Genomic DNA, 26,927 nt, shown 5'->3' on the forward strand with positions numbered 1-26,927 from the left:
TATTGCCCATTTAATCTGATCTTGTGCAGCTACGGTCAACGGAGTTTTCTGTCAGCTATATTCGTTCTGTAGAGGCCTACACGTACGAACGAGCGATTAGTAATACCCTCGCCAGAGAGATCTTTTGGTTTCCGCTCTGTTTGTTTGACCTTCTCTGGCCTTTGTGATTCGGCCATACACGTTTGCACGCGCATTTGTCCTTGTCCTGCCCGTCCATTGATTTGAGGTCCACTACTCGACAAACCTGTAGGACTATGCACCTGAAGCTGCCAAATAAAGATCTTGTGTGCGCCTGAAGATACTCCTTTGGTTCATACTTGCTCCATGTTTCGTTTGCACCATTACTGACGTGTTTGCGACCTTGCCCATCCAAGCTAGCTGCAGGGCCGACCGACGGAGTTGGCGAACATGGAAACAAATCGCGATAAGGACAACCTGCTTCATGTCGAAACGACAGAACACCGGCTGAAAGATCAAAAGCGGCCGAGATAAAGGAAAGAGGATTCGGGCCGCTAAAATTGAGCACGCAGAAAAGCAAAAAGAAGGCTGGAGTCGAAAATAAGCAATTGGAAACGAAATTAGTAGTTCTTCTATCAGTGTGCATGTTACCATTTGCGTGTACACGATACAAACATTGCCTTGTCTTTCGTTTTATTTTGTGTCCTCCATATGTTATCTGTGTGTCGTCTATACGTCGCCAGTCAACACAAGTAACAAGCTAGCATCAATAATACTCAGATAAAATGTATATGGAGGATGCTAGCCTGCTAGACCAAGGACGTATGTCCTCCCCGATCAATCCTGAATCCCATGAAACATTCATATGGTACAAACTATGATACAAAGACGTTAATTTACATCCGTATATACTCTGTTCTAAAAAGTAAAAAATTGTATAGGCATATGTAACTTCCTCACATGCTCCTCCCTCCTGAATCCTGATGGTCAATTACTTGATCTCGTATACAAGGTTCCCAAAGAACTTGGGGGCAAAAACATCAAATCAAGCACAAAAAATACTCGGAAAAAAGCAGAGGAAATCAATACCCGAGAAATCCCAAGCACGGTTTGCACGCGCGGCGCCCCATCCTTCCGCCGGTCCGATCAAAAGAATACCCACCTTGTCGACGTCTTCTCCTTCATGGTGCTGGAATGGAAGAGCTCGCCGCCATCGCCACCATCCCCTGTTCGCCGCCGCTTCTCCGTCCCGACGAGCCTCGACAGGAACCTCCCGATCTTCTTCTTGCTGCTGCTGCTCTTCTTTTTCTTCTTCTCCCCCTTCCCGGTCTCCCTGCTCGCCTCTTCTTGCCTCGCAGCCGCAGGTTTCCTGGAGGTCGGCATCAGCGGCTGCGAGAAGGCGGAGACGTTGACGAAGGAGCCCCCGCCGACGACGTGCACGGAGCTGGCGTCGGCGGAGAGCGCGGCATGGTGGAGCGGAGGGGAGCCGTTGGAGGAGTAAGGGGAGGTGCTGGTGGCCGAACTGGAGGCCCGCGTGAGCGTGGTGGTGGCCGAGGAAGAGGCGGAGAGGTGGGCGAGGCGATCGCGGAGGCAGCTCGGGCACACGCCCTTGGATAGCCGGTGCTCCGGGTGCCGCTTGCACCGGTCCTCCCAGTCCGACCTCCTCATGGCGCAATCAATCAAGCTTGGATCTTTCTTTGATTTCGATAAGCGTCTTCGTGCCCGCGAGTTGTCTGCTCAGGATGCTAATTCGCGTCTGTAGAACGGGCGTGGCGGTGGGTGTTCAGGTGGAGAGAGAGGGGGATAAAGAAGAGGAGAGACTGGAGGTCGACGAAGGGGAGAGGAAATGTCAGGCTTGCTGCCAAGGGTGAAGTACTGGAGTTGCACGGTGCGTGGTACTACTGTTTTATTGATGCTTCTTTTTAAAAGAAAAAGATTTTTTAATCATTTTGGGTAGCTTTGTGTAGTTTTTAGGCGAGTGGGGAATGAATTTTCTGTTGGGCACGAAAGTGTAATAATGTTAGCACAAAGGAGAGTGATGTTTGTTCCTCCAGATTGGTATTTTTTTTAATGGAAGATAGATCGGTAGACTTCCATGTAGTAGGAATTTATCTAACTAAGAACAAACGGTCACTCGACTGATCTCTAAGTAAAAAACAGTCAATTTTTTAATAGCAAAACCGTTTTTGAAATGCTATCCTTAAATATGTTACCAAAATACTCGCACAATAGCCAATATCTTATGGTTATATTTGATGCAAAATAGGGTCAACACTCTGTTTTGGATACATGCCAATGTGCGGATATGATAACCGCTTTTTTATATATAATAAGAGAAGAGACCCGCATCCTAGAGAATGACAAGTTTTAGAAACCCAGAGGGAGAAGATCCAAAAAAAAAAAAGTCGTCACATGCTCGCTCAATTACTCGCTGCTGACAGTTGAGAAAATGGCTCCGGACAGAATCAGGAACTAAACCACAATTGATTGTGGCGGCAATACTGAAAATAACACCTGGATTGAATTGAATTCTTTGACACGACCATTGCGGCAGGGGAAACTGGCGATCCATCTTGGGAGGGTCGCTTGGTTCGTGCCGTACCAGTTTCCAGTGCCGAGTCCGACTGCTTTACATCATCCCGGGCGTCGGCAAGACATAACAAAACAAAACAAAGGTTCTTGTTCCAGCGCCACCCCCCTGCCTTGCCTGGTGACGGAAACAAAAAGAAACAATTTATTAGTAGTACAGTGAAGAGATAAGAGGTGCCTGCACGGCCATGGCGGTCAAAAGAAGCTGGCTTTCTTTAATGGCACGTCTCCTCCAGTGGGATCTGGTCGCGCCTTGCCTTCTGCTACAGAACATGGCAAGTGTTTTGCACCTGAAAAAAGAAAAGTCAAAAGAAAAGAAAAGCTGAAAGGAGATACTATCGGGTTTTTTTTTTAGAGGAAGATACTATCGGGCTGTGCTGTGGTGTAACGGGGGACAGTGGCCATGGCCCACGATAGCGACTTCGGGGCCACGAATTGGTGGACGAGGCCACAAGGGATACGAGTAGTAGACTAGTAAGCAGTAGAGGAAGACAAGAGTTGTATTTTTCTGGTCATCACACGGGGAGTGGACTGGTCAAACGCGCTTCGTTATTATCTTGTCTGACGTGCACGTTCCCGCGTGCGGCTCGCGCTCGAGTCCAGTCGGTTTAGGCCGGACGATGTACGCACGTACGGAGACGTCGCCGACGTGTTTTGCTGTTGGGTTGGCCGCTTGCTCTCCTGTACCGCGTGGGTTCAGACTTCAGGCGGTCGTTCACATGGTGCCGTGTCACCCGGGTTGGACGGTCAATTTATATTCATGGGAGGACACGTGCGCTGCGGTATGGGCGTTGCATGGACGTGCAATCGAAAGGCGGCTTACGATATTATTGTACGGGATGGTCTCGTGCGTGAAGATGATACGCAACTTCACGGCGTAACATTGTCACGGCCGATTTGATACTACTCTGGGGACTATGTGGGCGTTCTGGTGAAATTGTTGGTTCAATCCTTCAAGGCATAGGTATGAGCTCTCGGTCATCGGGTGGGTTTTACGAAACTGGAACGACTTCATTGTATTTCACTTCATACTGTATCAAGTCCCTACGATCATAAATTCTTCAACTAAAACGACAACAAAAAATTAGGAATGGAAGCAGTACAATATATATCTATAGGTATTTCGGCCTTTCGGGACTGGACTTCGACAGAAAACAAATGTCGTGAAAAAAACCAATCGTAATTTTTTAGTACGGTACTACCAAACAGTCAGTAATTTTTTGTTCTGTTTTGAGAAACACCAAACAGTCGTAAATATATAGGAGTATTCAGAAGTCAGAAGTGTCTGGTAGTTTTTTTCTGTTCGGTGCGAAACTTGTTCACGGTGCAACTGCGAAAACAAATGCCTCGCAAGCCTGCAAAGGCCGGAATCACGAAATAGACTACCTGCGAGGCTGCGAACTTTAAAATGAAGTCCAGCAAAATACACAGAGTACCAGAGGCCCTTTGGAATCACAATAAACTGGGCCACCCAGGCAAAGCGACGGCCCAGTGCGACCATCAACGAAGCGAGCGGCTGCGTCGGCCCAGCAACAGCAAGCTAAAACAGTCCCACTTCATCTAATACGACGGGCCTAAACCGCCTAGGCCAGTGGCCAGATATCTACTCCAGCTTCCCCTCTAGCCCTCAAAAAAAAAAAAAAAAAACTCCAGCTTCCCCTCTAGCGTAACGAGGACATCAAGTCCAACTGACGCAAGTCACGCCGATCATGAACAGCAGTACATTCCGATACAGCCAACGGTCGGCAGGCCGCAGGCGGACGACACGGCCGGAGACGTCAGCCGCCGGACGTGACTGCAACGTTGGAGCTGAGCGGCTGGAGACAGGGGCGCGACCGCCCAGGGGAAACCGCTCCGACCTTTCATTTCCCAAGACAAGACATCAATCGAGAACACACTAGCGTTGGAAGATACATTCAGATATCCGCGATAAGTACATGTGCAAGCTTGTCGTGTCTTGTGTGATGAAAATCTGCTTATCAATCTAAAAGGAAAGTTTGATATAGACTTAAGGCGTGACAGCAATAGAACAGAGTGCAGTGGGTGTACCTTCACCGTATCACCGACGCTGTTATGCACTTCAGCAAAACTGTTCTTTCCGGGGGCTCAGCAAACTTGCTTCTCTGAACTTATCAGAGCAAGCAAAATAGTGTCTGCATTAGAACTGGGCGGACGGGCCTCTCTTAAGTTTTTTTCTTTAGGGAACCGGTGGCCCCGTGGCAGTCCTGACTCCTCCACAAATCCCGGCCCATCCCTAGAAAAGCTGATGTATATTTCCATGGGAAACAAGACGAAAATCAAGATTACAACGCCCGCAATCTGGCCAAGCTAGACCCAATCCACAACCGACCGATATGGGCACGACAGCACAAAGTCAACAACACACCACAAAGAAATTGTGATGTAACTCAGGTTGCTAAGCATGGTCGAAACGGGATTCGCAGAAACTACGATGCAAATCTGAAAAGAATAATAAGGGGCTTGTATTGAACATACCACACACAGGACCATGGATCTCTGATGTGGTCTGTCCCTTTCTTCTTTATTTCGTGACGTCTCAGCGTATGATAGTATCACCACTCGTACTAATATTGATTCTTTTTCTTATTTGCGATGCTTCTGCCCTACAAGCGAAAAGGACGCGTACCAAACATTGGCATCATCAGTTCACTGGTGACCTTGGAGATGACCTGACACGATTGAAAACCACCAGCCACTTTTTTTAAATTGAAACTACCGTTTTCGTTTCTCCCTCGATGACACCTGCAAAGTGGAATTTTCTCGGCTTTTCCAAAAATGGAAACGAAGCATCTTTGATTTCTTCTCGGTTCAGTAGCGAACTCTGCTTTACATTTGCTGATTGTTTAACTGAGCAGTAAATTTGTTTTCCGAGTTTCCAATCGGACGATACACGTGAAAAAAATGTCAATGAAAATAAGAGAGGCAAAAGAAATATGTTTGGCTTCTCCCTTATAATACTGCATGTCAGAGCTCCTATCTTTCTTGACAAAAAATAATATGCCAAAACAGGAAAAAAAATCCTCTTAATGCTTTCTTTTGTTAGTTCCATACACAGAGATGGTCGGCGCAAACGTAACAGAGTGGCCTCTAATATGATGAAATATAACATTTGTGAAATACTGATTCAGAAGGAAGTCGCTTGCTTTAGTTCTCCTTTAGTTAGTTCTGCATCTTTTAGTTGTTACATCGCCAATTCATTTTTGTTCTTCTATTTCTTATAGCAAGATACGTTGCATCCATTCAGCTGTGTGGTGGAAGGGGAACATGCTAGCCAGCCCGAAGTATTGGGCTCTTAGCTGCCTCACATGCTATGAATCTTCAACAACTTCGTCATCAATAGATTAATAAAACTGGGCAATGTTCTAATGCCATCTTGATTTTTTTTTCCAGCAAAGTTGTTGGTCCCTGCCATAAAAAAAAGCTAATATGCGCAACATCATGTGTGTGTTAGAATCTATGTTATTTAATGAAGAGCTCTAAAGACATTACTTTTTGGCAAAATAAAAGGTGTATTTACCCATTCAAATACATGTTTTTGGTCAATGGTTAGCTCGATATACATGGCTCTATTATAAACTTAATATCATTGGATTCGTATCCAAATCACTTCCTACTCGTTGCAATTAGTAACTTCGTTTTTTTTAAAGAGGGTAACCTCCGACATATGCATCGATTGATGCACACGAACATAATATAATTAATTAGTCATTTCAAAGCGTGTCGTACTAACGAAAAGTCATTTGAAATTACAAATCCGTTGGTGCATAAATCAAGTAGCACTAAGCCTATAGCAAGCAGGCCACCCAAATTGGTTGAACAAGTCCCATGCGACCATGCGCCCGTTCCAATCAGTTGCATCCAAAGTCCATGGACGTCCATGTAACTTTGTAACTATCAATATAGTGTTGAACAAAGTTACAACCGAAGCTAAAAAGAAGACAATTCAAATATGACTTAAATTTGCACTGGAGGGAGTATAAAATGAGCTCACTATCCCTGATGGGATTCGAAAAAGGAAAACATTAAGACTGCCTAACTCTCAGGCAAATCACAAGTAAGGATGGCATTACTACCCAGTCGACGCGACCACAGTCCCCTTCAAACTAGAAACTGACTCTCAATTTGGATGTAACCACCTAGTGGTTAATACAAATAGCCAACAAATTGATGACACGGTGCTTTGTTGGTCAATCGGCAATCCTAAAAAATTGCTACTCCATCCGTCCAACAAAAGATGTGTCAAGTTTGTCAAAATTTGGATGTATCTAAATGTGACTTAGTGTATACATGTCTCAATTTAGAGAGTACTAGTTTTGTTTCCTTTTACTTGCACATGCAACGTTTTAGAAAAGAAATAAGCTAGGAGGATAAAAGTACGTGTTGCATAGCATTAAAACGCTTTGCTTAGGTTTAAAATTGTGCTCTATTGGTCCTCTTCATATTCGCATGCTCCATCTCAGTATCGCTAGTACAACTGTTTGCTCAGCAAAAGCAATAATATAATGATTAATTATGTTTTGAGATTTTATATATATACAATTATTGTAGAAAAACTTCTAAGCGTTGCATGTACAATAAAAAAGACAGAAAGAATACCAAATGTCTATCCAATTCGTAAAGATAATTGTTACTGAATCTCGCATCATCCAGTATGAACTTATCTAAAAAAATCACCATACCAACTGCACACATAGATGTTTATATATGCTTTTGAGTTTTAACAGAAACTGTTAATTTCTCGTCCTAGACAAACAAAAAATATTGCATTGCTCTAAAAAGTAAATTATGTAAAGAATTACAACTACACAGAGTACTAAAAATTTTAAAGGTGATTTTTACAACATACCCTTCTGTATAAATTTTTAGATTACCAAGACTAGTCTCCAGAGTCACTTTCCATTGGCCTGTGAGAGAAAAATCGACATGGAGCAATTTGAATTATAGACCTGGCACATAGTGTTAGCAAGTCCGTGGTTTTATTCTAGCAAGTCCGTAATTTTATTGTCCCCCCCTTGAATCCAGATACATGCGCGAACCAAATTGGCCCTAACTTGATGGAGGAATGGTTTGATCCACCGGATCGGATAACATGAATCCTGAGAAGAGTGTTGCAAGTTTGGAACCTGCCTCCGCTGCCGTGTACTGCATGTGGTGCCACTGCTCTTTGCATCGAAGTGGTACACGCCAAAATGTTTTGGTAAGCAGTGGCAGGAGGAATGCTGTAGGAGGCAAAGGCTGGTTGTGACTTTACACCATGGATTAACCTAGGACGGTTATTTACCACTTCCTCCATGCACCTGTCTCAAATTCCACCTTTTTAACTCGCTCTCCTTGCCATTCTTGTCCGCTAGCAACCTAGCCGGTACTCGTACTACACGCTGCATGTACAGTAGCACTTTCTTTTTTTACTTCTTACAGTAACCGTGCAGGTCAAAACCCTCGGCGCCACTACCGCACCAGCCAAAGTTGAGGCTGGAGACGTGCTCATCGGCGAAGAACCCGGCGCCGGCGTCGTTGCCGATCGCGTCCGTGCCGGCCAGCCATTCCTCCGTGAAGCCATAGCCGCCACCGCTCTTGCCCGCGTCGTACGAGCCGTACGCGCCGGGCCATTTGGTCTCCAGCATGGGCAGCAGAGAAGACGAACAGCCACCCGTGGCCGCCGCCGAGGAGTCCAGGAACGTGGGCGCGCCGAACCCCATGAAGCCGCCGCCCGGCTGCTCGAAGACCGCGGCGCTGCCCGAGTACGGGCACGGCGACGCCTCGTCGTTGAACACCACGCTCGAGTCGCTGTCCGAGGATCCGTCCTTGTTGTTGTTGCAGACCGCCGCGCCGACCGCGGTCGCTTGCCGAAGCTCTGCCTCAATGCAGGCCTCGGACTTCACCGCTGCCGCCTCCGGCTTCGGCAGCTTCTCCCGCAGCTCCCGTATCTGAGACCACGCGAATGAAGCAGACAACGATAAGTAAGCGAGTACTAAGAATCAGCTAAGCTAACAGCAGCGGCAAGGCAAGAAGCGATTGATTTGATGGTGTACCTCGGCGGCGAGGGCGTCCTTGTCGCGGCGGAGCGCGTCGCAGTCGGAGCGGAGCGCGTCGTGGCGGGCGCGGAGCGCGTTGAAGTCGCGCTCGAGCTGCTTGGTCTTCCAGCGGGCGCGGCGGTTCTGGAACCACACGGCGACCTGGCGGGGCTGCAGGGCCAGGTCGCGCGCGATGCGGGCCTTGCGCTCCGGGTCAAGCTTGTTGTCCACCTCGAAGCTGCGCTCCAGGGCGCGCACCTGCTCCAGCGCCAGCCGACGCTTCTTGCCGCCCAGGCCGCACGAGAGCGACCCGCGTTCCTCCTCCTCGTCCTCCTCCTCCAAGTCGGCCTCGTCGTGCTCCATGTACGGCGGCAGCAAGCTCTGATCCCCTGCAACACACGGCAACGACCAACAATTGTTAGCTCTGTACTGTGTACATGTCGTAGAACGGGGAAAGGAATGCTCATGCAAGCCACCATTGCAAATTCCTATAAGCATGTCAAAAGGGGACGCACTTTGCGCTAAAATTTAAGCTCAAAAGCCATGTTGGTGCTCGTATTTTGTACATGTAAACATCAGGCATGCAGGAAGTACACCCAAAAACAGAGAAGATTTCGGAGCAGCCAGCCACAATACCTGGTTCTGGCGATTCTTGGCCGCCGCTGGTTAGCCTCTTGCTCTGCCTCTTCATTTGCGAGCAGTAATTGGAGCAACGAGTCGGTTCGAATTTGGAAATGGGGATGGTTCTAGTTATGATGTGGGGGATGGAGAGTGTTGGGAGGAGCTGCAAGACACAGATGAAACGACCACAGACGCCTTTAACTTCCTTCTGTTTTTGCGGCGGCAATGGCCTTGCCCTGCTTCGGGTTTCGTGATCGTCAAGACGACGACCTGGATGGGAGCGAGAACGGAGGGGAAGAGAGGGCCAGGGAGAAGAGAGGTGAGGTCACTCGCAGCGCGGGGGCAAACAACTGATGCAGGCGTACATGGAACCCGTATAAATAAAAAGCGGGCAGCTAGGCTGGCCGGGCACTCTCTACTCTGGTTGGGCAGGGCCGAGATATCATGTGGCATAGATTTTTGTATCACCCATGTGTTGGCGTGTTGGCAATTGGTATCGACAGCTTGCGCGCAGGATGAGCTATCGTTGCATCATATTCAGCGCAGCTTACCTATGCATTTTTCGCTTAAAGCTCGGGAATTTAGGGATTAACTTCGCAATAACCAATCCATATCCTTCGAACGTCGTACGTGCGTACAATTTTCTGAAGTAGAAACAAAATGCATCTATAAAACATCAAGGCATGACCGGGTCGACTGGATCACACCCTCGACAAACGAAATTGCTTCATGTACGATGAGTTTGCTTCCGATGGCTGTATGGTGATTCCTTAAATCTTTACTTCATTTTTTCCTCGTTACTATGCCCCGAAACTTGTGCTGCCACAACCCAAGTTTGCCACCTAGCATCGTACAGTTATTGGACGAAAATTCGTCGTAGCATGGTTCCTCGACAAATATAAACTTTTTTTTGTGTGTTAACCAAATTCCCATGAGTTTGCTGGGGAAACAAGTATAGGTATCTGCCGATACAGAGCCGGGAACTGAAACTAATAGGTTTATGACAGAACACTACACTAGAGCCGGTAAAAGAATGAAACTAGACCGATCAAAAATAAGAAAAGAGAAGTGTTTAGCCGTACCAAGCAGGCACTTCTGCCGCCGACTCCCGCCAGGTTGGCTGCCTGTCCATTCGGGGGTATATAGGGTGCCCAAGGACTCCGGTCTAAGGACGGACTGAATCTGAACTGAAATAGGGGGATAGGCTCTCGGGCGTTCTACCTTAAGGAAATGAACCGAAAGGTTCCATCCTTTAGTAGACTAAGTTTGAACGAGTCTCCATCTCCGCCTACATGTGAGAGTGGGAGGTCACGGATGAAACAAACTTGGCTACATTCTCTGCATAGTTACACTAAAACACACCAAATATATACTAGATATTAGTAGTAATTTATCCAAAATACTATTGATATATTATCATCGTATTAATCATCTGTAATATAGTTATCTCATCGCATTGTAAGGTGGTAATTTTTTCTATAGAATAAGTGAACGGATCACCACCACAGATTGGTTTTTTTTTTACAAAAGTAAAGAAGCTCATCTAAACTCTAGTCCTGTCTTTGAATCAAATCCGACTTGTTAGAAAATTTTGCAAGCACCATGATATAGTTTGAAGTCTTAGAGCTCAAGAAAAATTCCCCAAAACACTTGAAGATGAGGAAGTAGAAAGTCATTGTGGACTAAATCGATAGATGAAGTTAGCTAGCTCTAGTGAAACTCGTCGGGCTCCCACTTTAGAACGATTGTGTAAATATATGTGTTTTGTATCGAAAACAAACAAACTTGGACGTTGAATTTGCATTTGGCAATAAAACTGTGCACACGATTGCTATGCATTCCACCTAAATCGACCACAACATTTACATTGAACTTTTTGGCAAATTTTGAACTTGTGTGCTCGCAAAGTGTTACAGCCCCGCCGGTAAAATATTAAAATCTCTTACACGTACCCGCCAGTGCCTCACAGCCGCATGCATATGCAATGTAACCGCAGAGTATCAAGAAGTGGGAATTAGTCCAACCATGGTTAAGATGGCTGTGGTTTATCTAACGTGCAACATAGACCAAAAACCAAGAACTAGTATTATACCATTTGTGCCAGCTTATTTTCGGAGATCGAATTCTCGTTTGGGAAAAGGAGACTTCGACCCCATGTAAACTACTAGCAAATTAGTATATTTCTTAATCCAACCAGTGTTTGTTTCCCTATCAAGCAAGTAATAATGTCGCATAAAAGCCTGTCAACCATACCAACCGGCACGTCTGCATGATACTGATGAAGAAATTCAGACATACGACATGTGAACCCAAGATATAATATTCGACGTGAGGTGCGCGTATATAACTTCTGCACATCACACTAGCTGGATTAGATAGATAGATAGATATTTCCCACAAGATTAAGCAGGCGTGTCCTTCCTCTTCCTACGTACGCACGAGCAGAAAATTCAAGACACCTCACGTAGAAACGGCTCCATGCTTGAAATCCGGCGACGCATGCATCTCCAGCTAATCCATCGTCCGGCGACAACTGTACGCATGTTCTGAGCTCATTTGTTTACCAAAGGAGGCGGAGGGAAAGGAACAAAGAGAATTGGAGGTTGGCTGCGTTGTTTACCGATTTGTTCCGGTGGCGAAACGTGGCGGGCACTGTGTTGGCGAAAACGCCACACGCCACTAAGCCGGCACTCCAACTCACAAGTCACGACTGTGCTTTAAGGAACCTGCGTGGGGCCCCTACGGGGGCAATTAAAAAGAAACTGATCGAGGTCCTAAAAAGTGATTGGTAGCGACGTCGCAGCCCCGATCGCTAAAAGGATTGATTTGATAATATTATTATTACTACTGACTGGGCTAACAAGGGCTGGGTTGGGTTTTAGGTTAGGTAGACCTCGTCCGTGCTGCATATATCGCCATGCACCTGTCGTCAGTCGAGTAGCTAGCTGGGCCTTGTGCAGATGTTCTAGATCCTTTTCTGAGCAACACATATTCGTTGAGCAGCGGCAAAGGATATATCTGCCAGCTGAACATCTTTAGTCAGACTGTAAATTTCATTCTACTCTCACTGCACGCAGGTGATCACTTGTGTGCTTTTGTTGGTGACTATGAGTACCGTGTTTTAAAGTCTAGGGATACTTCTATAAATCGGCGGTCGTGCTACGACGTGCCCATCACTTGATGGTAAGCCCGCCAACCAATGAACTCCACGCAAGAACATAACCGAGGAGCCGCGTAAATAGTAGTAGTCTGAAAAACAATGAAACCAGTATACAGTAGCAGTGCATACGCCTAGCTCGCAACGGAACGGAAGCGATGCCAACCTAACGAGTAGTAGGAGTATATAGTTACGTAGTGCTGCCGGCCTCCTTTTCCAGCCCCTTGAAATGGGGGACCTGGGAATCTATTCTTAGAGCTCTGAAAAGCAGGGCGCAGAAGCAACCTCTTTTGGCCCCAAAAGTCGCAGGCACAGGCACTTGATTGATGGACGCATCAAACAACTAAAGTGCCCACACGCACTCACTAGCTTATCTAGGGCGAGGACCATACTATTGTGTGCCGCGCTACAAGAGCCAGGACAGCGACCCGCCTATATGCTTTCTTTGCCCTTGCGAGGTTTTCTCTGTTTTTCCCCATGACTCTGCCCCCATTGGCCGCGACGGAATCACCCTCCCACCTTGGCCGTGGTGCCATCCGTGCCATCCAATCCTATCCACGACGAGTGGCAAAACAAAAAGAAAAAACCAAGCCCCGGAAAGAGAGCGAGATGCCACAGCGAGATGTGCATGGCAGGGCCGAGGCGAATGACAGAAAGTGATCGCTGCGGCTGCCCGCCTGCACCAAGGGAAAAAGGACGGCCTTTTCATCTCGTGCTCCAAAAGGCAGGTCACTGCTTCTGTTCCCACAAAGAGAACAGGATCGAAACGGCAATGTACGTAGGGGAGATCGATCGCGATCTTCGACCGAGCAACATATGGCCGCGGCAGGCGCTCAAGACTGTGTTAAACGTTGAACCAGCTAAGCTGTACGCACAGCCGCCTCGATCGTCGTCGCGGTACTTGCCCAACGTACGTACCAGCCACCAGGGGTGAAGAACATGAGGAGATAGACAGGGTGGAAGTCTCCTCACAGCTGCTGCCCGTACCTATCGCGTCCGGTAAGACGATTTAATTGTGGGAGTTAGGGGAGGCGTTAGGTGATCTGATGATGATTAGGGGGCGATAGGCTGTATATTGGGCACTGTTAGGGTCAAATCTGGTCCTGGCTCCACCGCTTCCCCCCAACGATAAGAAGCCCGGAAAGGACGAGTCCCGTATAGCAACAAAACAAGGACTGTTTGAGCCGACAAGCCACGAGTGCCGCTGGACGATGGTTGATGGACAACGGCGCGGCTTGCAGCTTTTCACCACGGAGATTTGTTTGGTTGGATCGATCGATTTTAACGTGCTCAGGATGACGAGCGGGCCGGTCACTCCATGACAAAATGACGCCGATGCATTGCATACACAGGTCCGCGTGCGCGATTGCATTGTATACATCCAGTTAACCGCCTTCTTTGCCCTCGACCCAACAGCGCACGCTGCACTCAGATTCTTGGGATCGTTTCAATCGATCCCACACGCCCCGTAGCTACTGCTGGCTTTATGTGCAGGCGATGGCGCGGGCCGGCTGTTCCAACTCCCAATTCGGTGGGTTTATGGCCGCTAGTTTGCTGCAGGGGGATGACGGCAGGATGCAGCAACTGATCAACTGAAGCGCGGGGGGGCTCTGAAATCAATGAAGCGAATTGAAGCAGCCGACCCGGCCGGCCGCGTGGTTCGGGGGCGTCAACACTGGCGGCTCTCCTCTCGCCTAAGGGGATCCGGACACGACCACGGCCACCGAACGGGTCGTACAAACACCGTCCCGCGTCAAGCCCGCCTACCAACCGATCAAGGACCGGAGGAACGTGACGGGACGAGACACGCCCCGACTGCTAGTGAATCGCGTCGCGACTCGCGAGTTCGAACGAGGAGGGGGGGGTGTCGTGTTTGTCGCTGGGCGCGTCGCAATCGGCGGGACTGCACGGCGCGACGTGACGTGTCTCGACCAAAGCTTCCCTCTCTTGATCTTTTTCACCTTGTGTGCCGTGCGTTGTGCGTCTCGGCTTAGCCCTGTGCATCGAGACAAACATACTTGTACAAGTAGTGCCTTGGTGTGTCCAGTACTGGTCGATCCAGTGAAACTCTAGAGGCGCCGCTGCTTCAAGTTGAAAGGTCTTCTGACTGACGTATTGCTAGCGCAGAGCGCAAGAAGGCCCACCACATCGAGACCCATGTGCGGCCGGCCACCAGCCGCCTGTACTAGGGGGGTCTCGTCTCCCGTCCTGCCCTGCAAGGCTGCAAAGCCTCGTTTCTTCACTCTCTGCCGTGAGCGACACCGCACCGTAAGAAAATGCCTTTCTGATGATATGATTCTTCCACATGCGGCAGGGCCGGCAGCGGTTGCCTACTCCGCAATCCGGGCTCGTGCAGTCGTGCTTTGATCTCTGACCAGATCGGCTGAAACGACGTGGCCAATCGAAGATCGGATTGACCTGGCCGACCGCGTATGGTTGCTAGCCTGCCTGACACGGCTGGATCTCGCAGGGCCGTTTCGTGCGTGTCTTCTCAAGTGAGGCGCGGCTCTCGTCCTTCAGTTCGATCTGGGACCTTGGTGATCACTACTTTTGAGAGCGCGCGACGCCTAGAGGAAAGATCAGGTACAATACTATGGTGGAAACGGCTCTCAGCACTATGGTCTAAGGAAGCCCTCGGCACTGGCCAATGACACTTCACTCCTGCACCGTTGTCTCCCTACAGTGCTCGCCCGACGTACGATCTGCTCGGATCACGTCCACCGTCTCTGGGACTCGAGTGTCTGTCATCACGACATCACGCGTAGTAAAATGGAGTAAGATTGAGCAAGTAGTCCACGTTTTCTTCGAACTTTGCGTACGTGTGCGGCATACTACTCCACTAGCCGTGTGCTCAGATATGCATGTCCTGTAACTTGGGTTTACAGTCGGACCGTCAGTTGGAGGCCGTCGTAAATGAACCTTGAGGCTAGTTTGACGTAGCTTGCCGTGTGACTATACTGCTTTGAGACAGTTCCATCAATTAATTTGATGTATCTCGTGAGTGTGTGACGTACTGTGAGACAGTTCAATCAACGAAGGCTTTGGTGGAGTCTAGCGTAGCTTAGAGGCTAGCAAGAGAGGTGTTCCGTTCTTCAAATATGGTCCAGACGAAACAGCGGCCCGATACCACAATCAATGTGTTACAGTTAGAGTGCTATCTTATCCGTTCTGGCAGAGGCTGCACAATCGGTCCATGACCACGGTTAAAGTGACGCCCGAACTGCATGTTTTGCTATCAATCCCTGTTGCCCCAATTCCGCGTTTTACCTTTAACTTTGGTAGTCCGATCACCTCCTCTGAAGTCTGAACCGTATTAAGGCCTTGACAGAGATTCCAGGATTTGTGTGCGGCCACCGAACGGAAACCAAGGCCATCCGCTAGGTTACCACCTATTGTTCCCTCGACGGCGTCCACGAGCCAGCGAGCCGGAGAAACATGGGCTCACCATCCGGGTTCTGCAAGCAAGAGATCATGGCACCAAGTGCACGGCTCATCCATAAGGAACTTGCACCGCCTTTCCATCTGACTTAATTTCTGCTGAATTTGAAGACGCATAGATCAGTATTAATGAAGTCATGGAGTCGGTCAACTGGTTGCATAATTCAGATTGCCCAAAAATAAGGGAATGTAGAAACGCCGTAGAAAGGGTGCAAAAACGAAATGGGAAATGTGCAAAAAAAAAGTTGTAGAAAAATGTGAGTCGAAACCATTGCTGAAAGGTAATTGAAAAAAAAAGACCATAAAAAACATATACAATTAGGATCGTGTTCTGATGATCTAGTCGGAAGAATACAATATTGAAAACAGATTTTGATTTTGACATTCCATTTCAAAGCAGCGGTTTAAAGAAAATCATATTGTTTTAAGAAGGAAGCATGTGTCGGAAGACATAGAAGAAAAAACTTGGAAAACTAGATATTGGGAACATGCAAAAAAATAAAAAATCTGCTAGGTAAAAGAGATAAATGTTTTCTTTTTTTTCAGAGTATGTTTTCTTGAGCCAAGAGTTTTGCCGTTACTACAATTGCACCTTTTTCTTCTTCTTCTTTTCTTTTGGTTTTTGGGCTTGAGATATCTCATGGGCTCCCTAGACGGGTAGATCTGCATGCTGTTAGCGTAAGTTGGGCTGCAAGTGTTTTCAAGGTTGGACTTCGAACATATCTCTGAACCTAGCAGCTTCAAAAACCCTTTGGATGAGCTCCTCAAGGAACTTTTCGAAACCCTTGAAGATAGTCAAAGTTCGTGCAGAGAACATGGCCAAATCAAGAGAACACCCGAACTTTTGACAGCCGGAGACTGCAGTAAATCAGCAAAGCAATCAGCAATCTTTTCCAAGAAGGAAACGGCAAAACTCTAAACAACAGCTGAAAATGCAAGTCCGCAGGTGTTATAAAAAAGAGAAAACGGATGAATCCTCGGTTGCTAGATTAATCTAGAAAACACAAAATGGAAAAGAGAACGGATGAATCCTCGCTTGCGCCTGCCTGTGACTCCATCAATCGTGATCACTGATCGATTTGATTAGAATTTGGAGTTGGAAGGAACTGGCGTGGCGAACTGCAATCGCCCTGGCGCTTGCCGCCTGCGAGCAACGGAGCAGACGAGGAGTCGGGGAATTTGGAACGACACAGAAGCGGAGGCAGGAGATCGAGGGAAGGACCGAAGGGTTACGGGCCAGGATCGATCGAGGGAACGCGCAGTCCAGCTGGGCTTTCTGGCCTTTTAGGCAATTTCCTTTTTGTTTTCATTCCTGGGCCTGTATACCTGGTAGTATTATATCTGGGCCCCTGCAGGCCCGGGGCCAGCCCTTTGGGTGAAGTGTGCGTCGATCGATCTAGAGAGAGAATCCACTCAAAAAAAAAAATCTAGAGACAGAGAGTATTCTAAAAAAAATCTAGAGAGAGAGAGGAAGCATGATTTTAAGCTAAAAAAAAGAAAGAAAATAGATAGAGGATGGCAAGCCAGGTGGCCACCCTTCAAGAAATGGTAATTCGATCTACCACCTCCAAGATTTGGCAAGGCACATGCCAGCCCCCTCTTGATTTCACACGTGAATAAATTCAGATTTCCAAACTCCGGTGGGTGTCGAGAGACTAAGCAGCTTATGTTCAAGATACTATAACTTGTTGGCCCAGAATATATATGAACGTTTCATAGGAATTGCAAAGTTTTATCAAATTTATGTACAAGATCCTTTTTAAACAGTAAGAGTTCAGTGCAAGTTTCATAAGAGTTTAAGCCATGCATAAAAATAAATGTTTCTTGATGGTTGGGCGAAATTTTGAACATATGTTACCTATATGACTATATTTATATCTATATCTATACTATTCTTTAAGTCATTCACCCTCTCCTTCGTATGTGACCGCTTCCCACCCCACGTCCAGAGAAACCGTCCGTCGGGCCACGAAAGAAAATTAAGCCCATACGCAAGTTAAGTTCCACAAATTAAGCCCATAGTAAGGTAAGTTTCACAAATTAAGAAAACCATGCGTAATCTGTATTTGAAAAAACTAAGTCCATATGCAAGGTAAGTTTCACAAATTAAGTTAAGTTATGTGGTTTGTCAATTATGTTTTGGAAGGAAAAAATCCGATCGGTCCATGGACATGCGTAATTTATACTCCCTCCATTTCATAAAGGTTAGCGTATTTTGTTTCCTTAAGACAAGCCTTTAACCAAGAATTACTTTATTAATATGTAAGTTATATGATACAAAATCATAATCATTAGCAAGAACTTTTAAAGACGAATCCATTAATATAAATTTCATGCATGAAAAAACACATATCAATAGGGTTTTTATTGATCAAAATCTTGTCTTAACGAAATAAAATACGTCAATCTTTGTGAAATGGAGTGAGTATTTGATACGTGAACCATTGAAATATTTGTATCTCTGTTGCAACACACGGATATTTAGCTAGTATAAGTACAATTTCAAGAAGTTCATGCCAAAGTAATCTCTTATCGTCTGCTTTCAAATAAACCGACCTGTGCGTTCGTTAGGTTGCATTAATATTCGTGCAGGATGTTTTATGCCTTACATAAACAAACGGAGGGAGTACAATTTAGATCCCATAGAAACTTTTATTCTTCCTTCTAATACTGATGCTAGATTTGAGCCCCTTGTATCTATATATTCTTTTTTTAGAGGATTATTGTATCTCTATATTCTGGTCCAACAAGTTGTAGTACTCAGTTGTAGCCGCACTCTACCGGCAGACAGCCATGGAACTTCGCCTTGTCGCGACAGTAGTCGTAGGTCATGTACTTGCCCTTCACGTTATTGTACGCCGCCTGCTGCGCGGGCGTCACTCTCTGGATCGCGTTCCACGGCAGGGCCGGCGAGCTGCACTGCGGGCCTCCGGCGCTGGGGCAGGCGTCGACGTTGAACCCTTGTAGCACGGCGGTGAACGGCGCTCGGTTCCAGTCGACCTTGATGCTGCCGCCTGCCGTCGCCCAGGCGGAGCCGTCCCAGATGCTCGCCCGGATCTTCATCGGCCTCGTCAGGAACTGGTACCCTGGCACGCGACCCGCCAGGTTCTTCATCACCCGCACCGGCGTCTCGTCAATGAACATCCTATGATTTAACATTGCGCATCATCAAATGAGAGCGAGCTCCGATCCGGTGCAAGCATAAGAAGAAAGGGCATGCAGGGAACGGTCGATCAACTTACACAAGCTGGTGTTGGTTCCAGAGGATCTTGTAGTCGTGGAAATCGGCCGTCGGGTCGAACCACAGGTCGAACTGCTGCTCCCTTAAGCCTACGCCGTTTAGGAAGACGTTGGTCTGGAAAACGACGTGCTTGCCTTCCACGTTGCCCAAGAACTCGAAGTCCACCTCGTCGTGGTCGCCGTACTCAGGCTCAGACGTGAGCTGCACGTACGTAAAAGAATCGACTTTCAGTTTCCATCAGATTATCTTAGGAAATGGAACACATGGTGCAATCACACTCACATAGAAGGATGTTACAACTCCGGCCGTGTACCCGCCGGGTATCTTCATCCTCAAGTGGAACATTCCTGAGCCATATGTCACCTTGGACATAAGTCCAGCACCTGCAGAAGCAAGGCCAAGAAACAAAAATTTGCGTCAACTTTAACCAATTTAGGGTAAATTTTTCCGTACATCAATTTGGGTCAACTATGATCAAATCATATTGATGATTGTCAGCTATAACCCACGTACATAGATGATTAGCATAATATCGAGGCTGTATATATATCCATGTGGCCATATTCGTAGGTGTATGTGCATTATTATATATTGTGCAACAGAAAGTGGTGTACTATATACATAGCTTTTTTAAGGGAAAAGTACTATATTTATAGTTGAAAGGGAAATATATATGTACCGGCACTTTTATCCATGACGAGACGAACTTGTGTCCCCTCATTGACAAGGTGACGACTATCTATACCCGCTACTGGACTGAAGTTCTCATCGAACACCGCCGCCGCGGCCAAGCTAATCACCGCAGGGAGGAGGTGGAGGAGAACCCATCGCTGCAAATTGGAAGCCATGCCTACTTTGACCAAGATATCTATGTGCTATTCCTACTAGGTTAAGTTCTGAATCCGGTCTGTCTACACAATGGACCAAGACCCTTATACTTAGACGAGGTGTGTCACACCTGGTCTCTACAAACTAGAGGCTATTAAATAGTAGCAAATAAATACCAGATCAGACAAATGCAGAGCAACGTTGTAAAGAATAAAGAATTGCAAGCCCTCTTCCAAATGATATAGTCTTGTCACAATCTTGAGAGTTATTTTTCCTTATTTTCCATATGATTAATGAATTGTTATCAATTTTGGATATGAAGTTGGGACCGACTCGATTTATTCCCCCCAATAATTGGAATTACTTACCTTATCTCATCACAAAAAATAGCATTTTCCTATTAGCTTTCATTTTCTTAAATGATCTCAATCCATCCCTTCCCTTTTTTTGACGGTGCCTATCATATCCATTTAGTAGACATAGTTGGAAAATTAAGCAATGATATACTACCATTTTTTTTGAGCGAATGATATACTACCATTTATACTTCTGCTCTCCAACGCACCCGTGATTCAAGTCTCTCTAAGTTTCGTGGCCTGCGTGGCCTCCTCAGCCTGGCCCAACGGATGCAAAAATAAGGCCCGAGTCAGGAGCCCAGGGCGCAGGAATCAGCCTTTTCCGCCCAGCCAGTACCGCATCCCCCCAACGCAGCTATTTTTCTTTCTCCGTCCCTTCTTCCCCGACCGTCCCGAGAGAGAGACCGAGCTCTCCCATCTTCGCCTGTTCGACGCCCACCCCGATCCTGGCTCTCCACCCCATCCTAGCTGGCATAGATGGCAGACGGTGGCCGGGGTAGGAGCCGGAGCCGTCCTAGAGTGGCGCCGCCGTCGACCGGAGACCGAAGTGCCGCCACCGCCGGCTAGTCTCCTTGACAGTACCGACAGGGATTTCGTAGTGATCGATTAGGTGACTGTAATCGGTAGAGCTATTTTTTTGTTGAGCGACGGTAGAGCTAGCTGGACTTTGATACGGAAGCCTTGGGTGGAATCACAAGATGGGCCGCCTGAATGCCTGATGGATTAATGGGCTGGGCGAGTTGCTGGTTGGGCTGGTGAGGGACGAGCTCCTGACTTGAGATCGTTTGTCAAGATCGTTAAGAAAAAAAAAAGTCAATCCGAACTTGGCGATAGGATTATTTTTTTTCGAATTGGGCAACACTCTTAGGCCTACGCAAATATGTCCATGCATTCCTGATCCGTGACAAGATGTGTATAGATGTATCACGACACGAGTCCCATAGAGTCCTCCTGGCCATGGGCTACAAAAAGAGATCTCCTACAAAAAACGCTGGCGGCACATAGATATTTCCGGATCGCTGACGCAATTATTTATATAGTGTGCCCGCTAGCTCCAGCGAATTTCCGTTCCAATTTCAAGCTGGCGCGCGTACGTACGCACGGACACGACAGGCAACGTGCATATAGAACGTGTTGCTTGTGCTCGCAAGACACCTCGTTCGTTGATGCATTGTCAGTTTTGTAGCTGGATCTGAGAGAGGCTGCACACTTCAATTCAACACACAGCTCATATCCACAGCGGCGTCCGTCTTTCCAGGCTGATGCCATGCCAAAGTTTTGCTTTCATCTCCTATTCTCTTTATTAGTCGTTCTTAACTTTAACAGCTACTACTACCCACCAACGGCACTCTGTCTTGTTTTTCTTCTGTACTCGGCCTATCACTGGAATAATCTACTCAATAATTTAATACACACGTATTTCGCGCTGTCCTTCCATAGAAAAAACACGGCAACGGTCATGCCAGATTGCAACGGAAGCAAGCGAAACCGCCAGCCCGTAGAACGCCGTATCACCCGGCGGGGGCCAGCATTTACTTGTCCAGTTTACTCTGAATCAATCACCCAGCCAGTACGGTTCTGCAGCTCTGAACGAGTTTTTGCATATATTTCCATGCCCGGAATCGGTCGGGGCCGGACGAGATCAATCGATCAATCACATGGCGCTCATCTGCTGCCATATTCGCGAATCATCGCGGTACCCGATGCCCGTGGGACCCCCACGTAACGTCACATCTGTCAGGACAGGTTCTCCGAGCCGTTTAAGCGACGGAACCTGCCACAACGGCTAGTTGGCGACCGGCCCACCGCCCGAGGAAAAGTCAAGGAAGCATCTGCAGCGTCCGATTAAAATCCAACAGGGAAGTGATCTGCCGCGTGGCACAGGAGACTAGTCGTTAGACCGGGAGCACGCGGTGCCTCAGCCCGAAGGGTCGGTCGCCGGGCGCCGCTCCGCGTAGAGAGGCCGCCAAACGGGAAAGTGACCTCGCTGATTGACGCGGCATCTCGGGGAGACTTGAACGTTACTTACAGCTGTGGGCTGGCTCGAACCGACAATTCAGAACGCGCTCCTCTTCCTCTTCCTCCCGCTATAAATACCGCCCCCCGCCTCGTTCCCCATTCACAACTCGCATCGCACAAACCCCAAACAGAGAGCCAAAGCATTCTCTGTCTCACATCACAACCACCGTCTCCGGACTCCTCTTCTCGTAATCTCTAGGCTTTACACCGCAAGCACCAGCAAAACACAAATGGCTCGCTTCGCAATTGTCGCCGCCATGGTCGCGCTCCTGGCCGTCACCGCGGCAGCGCAGGGACCCGTGCCGGCCCCGAAGATGGCCCCGCTCCCGGCGCCTCCGGCAAGGTCCCCGACCGCGGCCGCCCCTGCGCCGGTCGCCACGCCTCCCATGGCCGCGTCGCCGTCGTCGTCACCGGTGGCGTCTCCCCCGGCGCCGCCCACCGACGCCCCCGTCGGCGCTCCTGCCGCGATGACGCCCTCCGCCGTCTCCGCCACGCCTGCCGGCGCCCCGGTAGTCACTCCCGCGAGCTCCGCCGTGTACGCCTCCTCGGTCAGCTTCGTCGCCGTCGCCGGTGCCGTCGCCGCCGCCGCCGTCATGTTCTAGATGTGGAGCGAGCGAGGAACTCTGTTTTACTGCTGTGGCTGTTTATACTGCGAGATTCTTTTCTGATTCTTTTTTAGAGACCGCAGAGAGACAAGAGAGGGAGGGAGAGAGAGAGGCATGACATTGCCATGTTATTATCTTGTTACATATGGACGAGATTATATTAATGGAATTCTTTGATTTGTTACACATTATCTCCTTTGGTGGTGTCTCGTCTCTGCTTTACCTACAGTGCGTATACGAGATAATGTTCCTTTCGGTGCGTGGTGGTCACAAACGTCACATGGGCACATGGCAGCACGAGATGCTGCCTAGTTACTTTTGTTTTTGCTCGTGTTTGTTTCCTTTCTCGGGGGAGAAGTTGCGAGACCTGATGAGCGTTTGTTTTGGACGCGAAGAGAACAGAGTGGTAGCTTTGATGCAACCTTATTTTGGTCAGGAATATAGCTGAAGTTTTCGTGCTGAAGTATGCAAGTCCAGTTTCCATCAACAACGTTGGACAGTTCTGAGTCGATACCTGTTTTAAAGAAGAAGATTTCATTTCTACAGTAGCAGCAGGCCTTTTTTTAACCGTCGAACCTGCACGCACTGTCTCGGACTCCCAGGTTCCATCCCGAATAACCTGGTTAAAGGCCTTGTATATTTGCACAATCATATTTCAAGGAAATGTTATATAAAATCAATAAGACGAAGCAATTTTGTTTGTCTTACCGGCGTCTCTGATCGAGAGGTTCTCCAACATACTATGTAACACGGGAACAGAAACGATGCAACTTCCAGTTGGTGTATGAACTTCAGATGCAACATACTATGAGCTTGTTTTCAAGGAGATGCTTTTAGTCGCTCTTATCACACGAGATAAATCGTAATGCACGTACAATGAGAGTTAAATCTCACTGTTTCTTTCACACGCAGGGGACGAAGGAGTTGATGTACCACCGTGTAAAAATATCGGTTACACATGTACGAACCAAAACATGTCTCTATCAAATTATCTGAATTTTCGAACACACTTGCTAAAACAACACATGTCTGACAATATTTTATTGAGAAATCGTCTGTTTTTAATTAAAAATCAATGGATGTGTTTGGCCGTCGGATTTAAATCCAATGGTAACACATGAAAGATGAGAGAGTGAAAATGAACATCAGGTTGTAATCCAAAGGTTGATACGTCGATTGAGATTTAAGCTTTGAAAAAAACGATCGAGAAATAGCTCCCTACTTTTAGAATTCATTCATCTTGAGTAGACAGGGTGAAACCGAGCACGTGTGCCCCGGAACTAGTCGTTAGACCGCGTCCTGCTCCGGTTGAGACCCGGGGCCGCTGCCCTCCGCGAACCCGAAGAGGTCCGGCGCCGCACGTAGACAGTCTGGTCTCATGCGCTGTCCCACAGGCCCACACCGACACATGACAGCCAGCGCGCTGATGGCGCCGCGTCTTGTGGGACATGAACGTTGCTTTAGCGGGGCTGGCTGCTTCAGCTGGCTGTTGCTTAACGGACAAAATACGCGCTCCTCCTGCTATAAAACCCCGCCTCTCTCTCCTTTGATTCACTTCACAAATCGCAGCCAGAGCACTCTCTTTTGCTACCAACTCTTCTTCTCCAAACTTCGGCAATCAAATTCTTTCGTAGAAGACACCAACCTAAACACCAAATGGCTCGCTTCGCCGTTGTGGCCGCCTTCGTCGCCCTGCTCGCCGTCACGGCCGCGGCGCAGGCCCCTGGAGCGGCTCCCAAGATGGCCCCGCTCCCCGCACCGCCGGCGAGGTCCCCGGCCACCGCCCCTGCGCCGGTCGCCACCCCGCCCAGCGCCGTGGCGCCGTCGTCCCCGCTCTCCTCTCCGCCGGCCCCGACCCCGGAGACAGCCGACGCTCCTTCCGCGATGACTCCCTCCGCGGTCTCCGCCACGCCGGCCGGCGCCCCCAGCGGCACACCCGCGAGCTCCGCCGTCTACGCGTCGACCGTCAGCTTCGTCGCCGTCGCCGGAGCGGTCGCCGCCGCCATCGTGTTTTAGATGGAGCGAGGACTCTGTTTTTTAGCCGTTGTTTATACTGCGGGATTCGATTGATTCTTTATTACAGATCGGGGAAAGATTATTAGATTGATGCGGCTTCGCGATGTAATCTTGTCGGTACTCATGCGTGAGATCATTATGAATATAATTCTTTGATTTGTCATACTCTCCTCCCATTCCATGGATGTGTTCATGATCATCATACCATCTCTTGTCAGCTCTGTGCTCTGAAATACTACAGTAGAAGTACGACGAGGCAGCATTCTCTTTATTCTTCATAAAGATCAGTACAAGCAGTTCTCTTTCTCTACTACTCTGTTCCAGCATACTGAACACAGAACACAGAGGAGACTCGCCTCGGTTTTATCATTGGTGCCTACAAGTTACCCCAGCTCTCTAGCAGGATGGATGGGAAAAACTACAACTATATAAACTGTACTCCAATATACCGAACACTGAACACAGAGGAGACTCGCCTTTCTTAAATTAGCAGGGAAGAAGCACACATTCGTTTTGGAGATCGAGCTCCACAGCTCCTTGAGTTAATTTTGTAATGTTTGGCACCCCTGAAAACTGAAAACAATATGGCACATTTTCAAGTAAGAAGACTAATTTCTGTGAATTGTTCACAAACTGAAATTTCATAACACCGGTATGAAATTTCAGTGGAGTATCTATACTGAAATGTCCCTCTTCCTTTTATTCTTTTTTAACACAGACTTAATATGAAAATGGTTTTATGCGAAGATGTTTGGACACTGTTTACAGCTTTGTCTGACAAATGTTTTTCGTATTTTTTTTGGAGAAAATAGATACTGTACTTCACTGCACGTCTGAAGAGGAATATCCTTCCTCACAGAAAAAAGTCATGTTTGCTCCTTGAGCACTTTTTTCTTTGAGGATTGATCGTGTCCGTGCAATCACAACGCGTACTGTAATGCATCCGGACTATGCTATGATTAATACTGATGATATCCCTACGCAGGCCCTGTCCCTACGAGACTATTTTAAAGCTTGAGATAGCAGAGCCAGTTGAAATCGAACCTTCGATTTTTAATCTCTGAAATCAACATTCTGAATTTAGTATTTCGAGTCATCGGTGTCCATAAGTTAGTTCCTGAATTGAATTGTTGACGTGGCCAAGGTCAGGACTAGCATGGTTGCCTGTTGCTAACTCATCTCGCCACGCTCTACAGAAAACATGATGGATATTCAAATCGGGAGAGTTGGAGAACGAAATCTCACGTTCGACATTTTGGTTGGGTCCATGATTAACCTAAGCGACCTAGACTGCAACTGAAATATAAATCATTCATGCGTGACTAAACTAATCAGAAATCTAAACCATCCAAACAAAGCGACAATCTTATTAATCTCCCACCACATAAAGTCCTACTTTACCCAGTAAAAGCCCTACAAAAATTGACCAACACTGGAGAGCCGAACGAATATAGGAGCAGTAAAGGGAGGGCGTTACCTTCTTTATTTTTCGCTGCGGTCGTCATTTGGTGGCCGCGTGATCACACGCTGCCTACCGTTCCCGTCTCGATGAGGTGGAACCTTAGGAGCCGTGGCAACTGAGAGAGAAAGGAGACATGGCGAAGTGGGTTTGGCCGACTCAACAAGTATTTTGCTTTGCGGGACCGACCCATTCCACTTGACAATAGTCACAACGATCGATCGTTTGACTATGGCCACGTCAGCAGTCCTTGTTTGTATTATGTCTAAGGTTGCAACTGATTGGGAAAAGTAAAGTTAGGGTGCTGATTTTAGAGATTAGAAGGTCGAGTTTTTATTTCAATTTGCCCCACGTTTCAAGGTTGAAAACATACTTTACTCAATTTCCTACGGCATGGTGTCTAATCATTGCTCAAGATTAATTCAACGGTTTTCTATTATGAAGTTGATTGTTTTTTGGTTAGAAATAAGTCAGCGTGTTTGACCTTTGGATCTTAATCCAAGGACAACACGTGAGAGGAGAGTAGATGGAGTTGTCACTCAGATCTTAATCCAATAGCTGTGATGCATCAGCAGAGATTTAAGTTTTTCTTAAAAGTCAGGCGC

General features: G+C 47.6%; 5 protein-coding genes across 5 annotated transcripts; 2 read left to right on the forward strand and 3 right to left on the reverse strand.

Moving 5' to 3' along the window:
• Window positions 1-768: 768 nt before the first annotated feature.
• Window positions 769-1,847, reverse strand: LOC100821440. Its single transcript, XM_003558575.4, has one exon. It carries the CDS (start codon window positions 1,624-1,626, stop codon window positions 1,105-1,107), a length of 522 nt encoding a protein of 173 aa, XP_003558623.1. The 5' UTR covers window positions 1,627-1,847; the 3' UTR covers window positions 769-1,104.
• Window positions 1,848-7,329: 5,482 nt separating this feature from the next.
• Window positions 7,330-9,586, reverse strand: LOC100821748 (homeobox-leucine zipper protein HOX13). Its single transcript, XM_003558576.4, has 3 exons — window positions 9,219-9,586; window positions 8,601-8,971; window positions 7,330-8,495 (listed from the first exon to the last, which is right to left on the reverse strand). Exons 1-3 carry the CDS (start codon window positions 9,271-9,273, stop codon window positions 7,974-7,976), a joined length of 948 nt encoding a protein of 315 aa, XP_003558624.1. The 5' UTR covers window positions 9,274-9,586; the 3' UTR covers window positions 7,330-7,973.
• An 8,972-nt stretch (window positions 9,587-18,558) lies between these two features.
• On the reverse strand, window positions 18,559-19,887 carry LOC100844845 (putative xyloglucan endotransglucosylase/hydrolase protein 1). The gene is made up of 4 exons (XM_010231931.1): window positions 19,719-19,887; window positions 19,322-19,422; window positions 19,041-19,240; window positions 18,559-18,943 (listed from the first exon to the last, which is right to left on the reverse strand). Exons 1-4 carry the CDS (start codon window positions 19,885-19,887, stop codon window positions 18,559-18,561), a joined length of 855 nt encoding a protein of 284 aa, XP_010230233.1.
• A 2,435-nt stretch (window positions 19,888-22,322) lies between these two features.
• On the forward strand, window positions 22,323-23,038 carry LOC104581851 (classical arabinogalactan protein 10). The gene has a single exon (XM_010230758.3). It carries the CDS (start codon window positions 22,473-22,475, stop codon window positions 22,842-22,844), a length of 372 nt encoding a protein of 123 aa, XP_010229060.1. The 5' UTR covers window positions 22,323-22,472; the 3' UTR covers window positions 22,845-23,038.
• Window positions 23,039-24,383: 1,345 nt separating this feature from the next.
• Window positions 24,384-25,027, forward strand: LOC100822371 (classical arabinogalactan protein 5). Its single transcript, XM_003558578.4, has one exon. It carries the CDS (start codon window positions 24,504-24,506, stop codon window positions 24,861-24,863), a length of 360 nt encoding a protein of 119 aa, XP_003558626.1. The 5' UTR covers window positions 24,384-24,503; the 3' UTR covers window positions 24,864-25,027.
• Window positions 25,028-26,927: the final 1,900 nt, after the last annotated feature.

This window comes from Brachypodium distachyon, chromosome 1 (assembly GCF_000005505.3).
Source record: "Brachypodium distachyon strain Bd21 chromosome 1, Brachypodium_distachyon_v3.0, whole genome shotgun sequence".
Lineage (NCBI taxonomy): Eukaryota > Viridiplantae > Streptophyta > Magnoliopsida > Poales > Poaceae > Brachypodium > Brachypodium distachyon.